Here is a 6000-nt window from a genome sequence, read left to right as displayed (position 1 = left end):
TAATAACATCTCGATTACCATCGGCCTCTTTTACAGCCAAACCAAATAAACAAACTCAAACTAAATTAGGACAAAGTAAAAGGGGCAGCTCCCCAAAAGGAAGGGGAACAGCCTGAACAAAAAATTTTTTTTTTTAGGTAGGAGTGCAAGTTGTGAGGACAAAGCGGTATAGACAGGTTAAGTGTTTGGGCAGATGGAGTATAATGTGGCAAAATGTGAGGTTATTGACCTTGGCAGGAAGCAGAACATTATTTACATTTTTTAAATTCATTTGTGGGACATGGGCATTGCTGGCTGGCCAGCATTTATTGCCCATCCCGAATTGCCCCTTGAGGAGGTGTTGGTGAGCTGCCTTCTTGAATCGCTGCAGTCCATGTGCTGCGGGTTGACCCACACTGCCGTTAGGGAGGGAATTCCAGGATTTTGACCCAGCAATTGGGAAGGAACAGTGATCTATTTCCAAATCAGGATGGTGAGTGACTTGGAGGGGAACTTGCAGGTGGTGGTTTTCCCATGTATCTGCTGCCCTTGTCTTTCTAGATGGAAATGGTTGAGAGTTTGGAAGGTGCTGTCTAAGGATCTTTAGCGAATTGCTGCAGTACATCTTGTAGATGGTACACACTGCTGCTACTGAGCGTGGGTGGTGAAGGGAGTGGGTGGGTGTGGATATGGTGCCAATCAAGCTTTACCCTGGGTGGCATTGCACTTCGAGTGGCGTTGGAGCTGCACTCATCCAGGCAAGTGGGAAATATTCCATGACACCCTGAGAGTGTGGTGGACAGAGACTGCAGAATGCCGCAGCAGAGGGATCTGGGCATCCTCGTACATGAATCAAAGGCAGATGGCATGTTGGCCTTTATTGCAAGGGGGGGGGGGGGGGGGGGACAGAGTATGAAAGGAGGGCAGTTGCAGTATTGCTGTATGTCTTAGTCAATCCCTTGGAAATCGAGGGATGACTTGCTGTCACACTTAGGTGACCAAGGAGTTGAATGCTCCTAGCTTGTATGTTCACTTTGAGAGAAAAGGCCGAGCAGATTAGGTCGACACTGAGTTAAACTAAGAATAACGTTATTGAAGTATACAGGATTCTGAGGGGACTCGACAGGATGGATGTGGGAGGATGTTTCCCTGTGCGGCTGGAGAATTGCTCTCAATCTGTGCAATTCTCTTCCCCAAAGGGCAGTGGAGGCTGTGGGTCACTGAATATACTCAAGGCAGAGAGAGACAGATTTTCTGCTCAACAAGAGTCCAGGGTTATGGGGGTAGAGGTCAGGCAGGAAAGTGGTGTTAAGGCCACAATCAGGTCAGCCAGAATCTATTGAATGGTAGAACAGGCTCAATGGGCCAAGTGGCCTATTCCTGCACCAACTTTGTATGTTATGATCCCAGCTCACATGACTTCAGCTCCACACTCGCTCAAGTAGGACATGACCCTTGCCCCACACTAACTTAAGTGGCTGCTTTTTATAGAATTCTTTCATGGGATGTGGCTGTCACTGGCTGGACCAACATTTATAGCCCATCCCTACCTGCCCTTCAGAGAGTATTCAGGAGTCAACCACATTACTGTGGCTCTGGAGTCACATGTAGGCCAGACCAGGTAGATTTCCTTCCCTAAAGGTCATTAGTGAACTAGATGGGATTTTACAATAATTTCATGGTCATCATTAGACTTTTAAGAGGGTGGTGCAGTGGCTAGCTCTGCTGCCTCAAAGCGCCAGGGACCCAAGTTCAATTCCGGCCTCGGGTGACTGTGTGCAGTTTGTACATTCTCCCCGTGTCTGTGTGGGTTTCTCTGGGTGCTCCGGTTTCCTCCCACAGTCCAAAGATGTACAGGTTAGGTGGATTGGCCATGGTTTTAAAAAAGGAATTACCTTTTAGTGTCTCAAGATGCGTACGTTAGATGGTAAATGTGTGGGGTTTTGGGGATTGGGCAGGGAAGAGGGCTGGGGGAGGGGAGGAAAGGCGGTTAAGTTTCTTTATTAGTGTCACAAGTAAGGCTTACATTAACACTGCAATGAAGTTACTGTGAAAATCCCCTAGTCGCTACACTCCAGCGCCTGTTCGGATACGCTGAGGGAGAATTTAGCACGGCCAATATACACCTAACCAGCACGTCTTTTGAACTGTGGGAGGAAACCCACGCTGACATGGGGAGAATGTGCAGACTCCACACAAACAGTGACCTGCGCTGGGAATCAAACCCGGGTCCCTGGCACTGTGAGGCAGCAGTACTAACCACTACGCTGCAGTACCTCCCCTGGTAATTCCAGATTACATTCAAGGTAAGTTTCTCTATTTGCTGTGGTGGGATTTGAACCCAGGTCCCCAGAACATTACCCTGGAACACCAGTCCAGTGACATTACCATTACACCACTATCAGCCCCAACATTATTCTAAGGTATCTAGAAATGGGTAGTAAATGCTACTGTACTGTCACTCAGGCCAGGGATTAGGAAACAAATTGCAGTGATATTTAACATTGGGTTGCTGATGGTACGTTACTGACCTGTCTGCATCAATACAAGGGTCACTCCAAACTGCAGAAAGCTTCGCTAGTGGGGGAAAGCAGATCTAAGCACGAGCCACATGGTCTCCATCTGGTTTTATTTCCTGTTTATTTAGATGACAAATGTTCAGAAAACAATCTATAAATAATTCACAGAACATTGCAAGTTTAATTGCTCAAGGAGTCATTAAAAAAAAAACCCACGATCGGGAGGCTTTACAAATGAAAAAGGAAGGTTGCCAACATAAGTGCGATATACTTAGAAGCAAAATGCTAAGTGTGCAGGGTAAACACATTCCCAGAAATGAGACCAAACAAATTGGAAATCCATCAGCCAACAGACTAAATAAAGAGAAAGAGAAGCCAGGCCTGTGCTGGCTGGCAAGGGAAAAGAGACTGACTGAAACAAGCTCAAAAATAATGCAGAAACTTTCAGAAAAGGTCAGAGCGCAGAAACAAAAACCCACAACGCCACAAGGCAAAGTGCACCAGAACTGACAGCAACCGTGAAAGTCACAGGCAGGTTCAGTGTAATTTGGTAAAACGTGAATGCTTCCATTTCCCAATCATCAGGAGATGAGACTCGAGCGGCACGTCCCCTCCAGATTAGACTCCTCAGGGAGAGTCGGGCTGGCCCTGTGGAAGGAGCTAGTTTTATGATGGGGCCTCCTCAGGGCAGTGAAGCCCAGGCCTGTCATTGCCAGCTCGGCCCAGCCCAGCTGCTGAAGGCAAAGGGTAGATCAGGCCAGTCGTTAGGGAACTTGTCAGCTCCAGAAAGAGGCAGCCCATAACTAATCAGAGAGCAAAATAAACGGTCAATAAATCTCAGCCCACTCTTCTCTCCAGCTCCTCTGAGAGGTTTGTCCCCTTGGTACATCTCCCCATCCAAGTGGTGTGTGCTGTTGGACTGCCCCAGGGATGAGCCAGTCCAATCCTAACCCTACTTTTCCTCTCCCTCCACACGATGTTACTGCTACCCAGGCAAACTCCAAGCCTAGCTGGTCAGTGCAGCTCAGTAACACCTGGCTGAGACAGCCCAGCCAAACCAGTACACACCAGGATTGGACAGGGGACCTCTTTCGCCTAGACAGCTCCCCAACACATTGAGCTGGGTGTCATGGGGACAGGACACGGTGCATTGAACCCATTGCCAGTAAACCTCAGCTGCCGCTGGCAGTGTCCCCTGGCACAGAGTGCCAGCTGTAGTCCCAGAGTTGGGCCCCAGTCTGTGGGAAAGTTAAAGTTTATTTATTCATCACAAGTAAGGCTTACATTAACACTGCAATGAAGTTACCGTGAAATTCCTCTAGTCACCACACTCTGGCACCTGTCTGGGTCAATGCACCCAACCAGCATGTCTTTCAGACTGAGAGGAAGCTGGAGCACCCGGAGGAAACCCATGCAGACACAGGGAGAATGTGCAAACTCCACACAGACAGTGACCCAAGCCCAGGAAGTGAACCCAGGTCCTTGGAGTTGAGGCAGCAGTGCTAAAAACTGTGCTGCCCAACACAGTCTCTCAATGCAGGAAGTCTGTGACCCATCTCCTTGAGCACAGGATCTAACTGGCGTCGGACTCTCCCTCCCCGTCCTTCCCACAGGTTTGGGACATCAGGGGATTCAATTATTCACATTCTCCAACTCGGGATTCCGTTCACTGAGGTTTGCAATGATGTCGCTGTGAAATGAGATCGTGTGGGAGCTCTCGCTGTCGCTCGGTTCCTGCCAGCCGAGGTGGTCAGGGATATGGGGACAGTATTGACCGCGCGGCCCAGAATCTCCCAGCGGCTCAGCCCTGTGTCCACAGTCTGCGTTGAGCAATCCGCTACTGGACTCCAGCCACCGTCTGCTCACTGTGGTCCACTGTCCAGAGGCGGTAGAACTCCAAGAAGTCGACGTAGGGCTCGACGCGGCCATCCTGGTCAGGCTGCAGGGTTTGAGGGAGTCGGTGACGGTGGAACAAGTGGCCATGCCCATCTCCAGAGCTGGAACTACTGCTGTGCGTGTGCGTGTTGGTTGACTGTAGCGTTGCTGTTGGACTTTGACTGGAAAGGAAGCAGAGGTTTAACAATGTCTGTGTTGCTGAGTCAATCACATTCCTACCAGTCTCAGCAAAGATCAAGACCACTCAACTCTTCCATGCAGCGATTCAATTAGTCCCATTTCCCCTTTTCTTAACTCCAATTTATCAAATTATCAATTTAACATCTTCCTTTTCTTAACTCCAATTTATCCAGTTCCTCTTTGAAAGCAGCTTTTGCTTCTATTTTCACCACCCTTCACGATTTCAGATACCCCTGTCCAATGTCCTCTGAGCTTTTTAAGGGAAACAATCCCAGTTTCTCCCGTGAATCCATGGAACTGCGAACCTTTCATCCCCTAAACTATTCTGGTCAATCTTTTCACTACCCTCTCCAAAGCCTTTGCACCCTTGCTAAAGCATGGTGCCCAGCATACCGGGATGGCACAGTAGCTCAGTAGTTAGCCAGGGACCCAGGTTCGATTCCCAGCTTGGGTCTGTGTGGAGTTTGCACGTTCTCCCCGTGTCTGCGTGGGTTTCCTCCAGATGCTCTGGTTTCCTTCCACATTCTGAAAGAAGTGCTGGTTAGATGCATTGACCCGAACAGGTACTGGAGTGTGGCAACTAGAGGCATTTCACAGTAACTCCATTGCAGTGTTAATGTAAGCCTTACTTGTGAGTAATAAATTAACTTTAACTTTTAAAAGATAGTACAGGTATGTCGTTTGACTTGAATGGCGCAACAGCAAGGTTTGCTGAAAATACCAAGTTAGGTGGGAAGGCAAGTTACGGGGAAGAGCAGAGGTGGACGTTCGCCCCACGCAGAATCGGGGAGCAAGTGCAAACTCCCCACAGATACTGACCCGAGGCTGGAACTGAACCCTGACAGTGTGAGGCAGCAATACTAACCACTGCGCCACTGATTAGCCCAACAACGTAACATGGTGACTCTGTTACTGCACTAATGATGTGCAGAATGAGAGATTAACCCCTACCAAGGCAACTTAACAGTTTAATTAATTTATCAAATCTGAAATAAGGAGTTATGACAGTAATTGTCAATTATGGAACGAAAGAAAAATCTCAGCTGACAGGAAACCTAACTACTTCGCTAATGTCTGTTGGGGAAGGAATCTGTCCTTCCTCAGTCTACACACAACTCCAGACCTCCCAAAATGTAGTTGGAATACAAGTAACAGAGAGTAGACCATTCGGCCCATCAAATACAATACAATCATGGCTGACCTTGGGTTTCGACTCCAATATCCCGCCTGCTCCCCATATCCCTTAATTCCCCAAGACACCAAATATCTGTCCAGCCCAGCCTTAAATATACTCAGCATCAAATATCCTCTGGGGTAGTGAATTCCAAAGACTCTCCACCCCCTCCTTCAAGTAAACAAATTTCTCCCCGTCTCAGTCTGGAACGATCAGCCCCTTATCCTGAGACTGGTTTTGATTCCCGACTAG

The 6000-nt window shown here is 48.4% G+C and overlaps 1 protein-coding gene across 1 annotated transcript in view; it reads right to left on the bottom strand.

Annotated features, from left to right (window-relative positions):
• Window positions 1–2600: 2600 nt before the first annotated feature.
• Window positions 2601–6000, bottom strand: part of tab1 (TGF-beta activated kinase 1/MAP3K7 binding protein 1) — a 32181-nt gene continuing 28781 nt past the window's right edge. The window contains exon 11 of the mRNA XM_080217604.1: window positions 2601–4555. Within this exon, the coding sequence (XP_080073730.1) occupies window positions 4336–4555 (220 nt within the window). The 3' untranslated portion in view covers window positions 2601–4335. The remainder of the gene's footprint in view (window positions 4556–6000) is intronic.

The sequence above is a fragment of the Carcharhinus amblyrhynchos genome, chromosome 35, assembly GCF_965287045.1.
Source record: "Carcharhinus amblyrhynchos chromosome 35, sCarAmb.v2.hapA, whole genome shotgun sequence".
NCBI lineage: Eukaryota > Metazoa > Chordata > Chondrichthyes > Carcharhiniformes > Carcharhinidae > Carcharhinus > Carcharhinus amblyrhynchos.
Note: the sequence above shows the minus strand (reverse complement) of the source record. Positions and strands in the feature narration are given on the sequence as shown.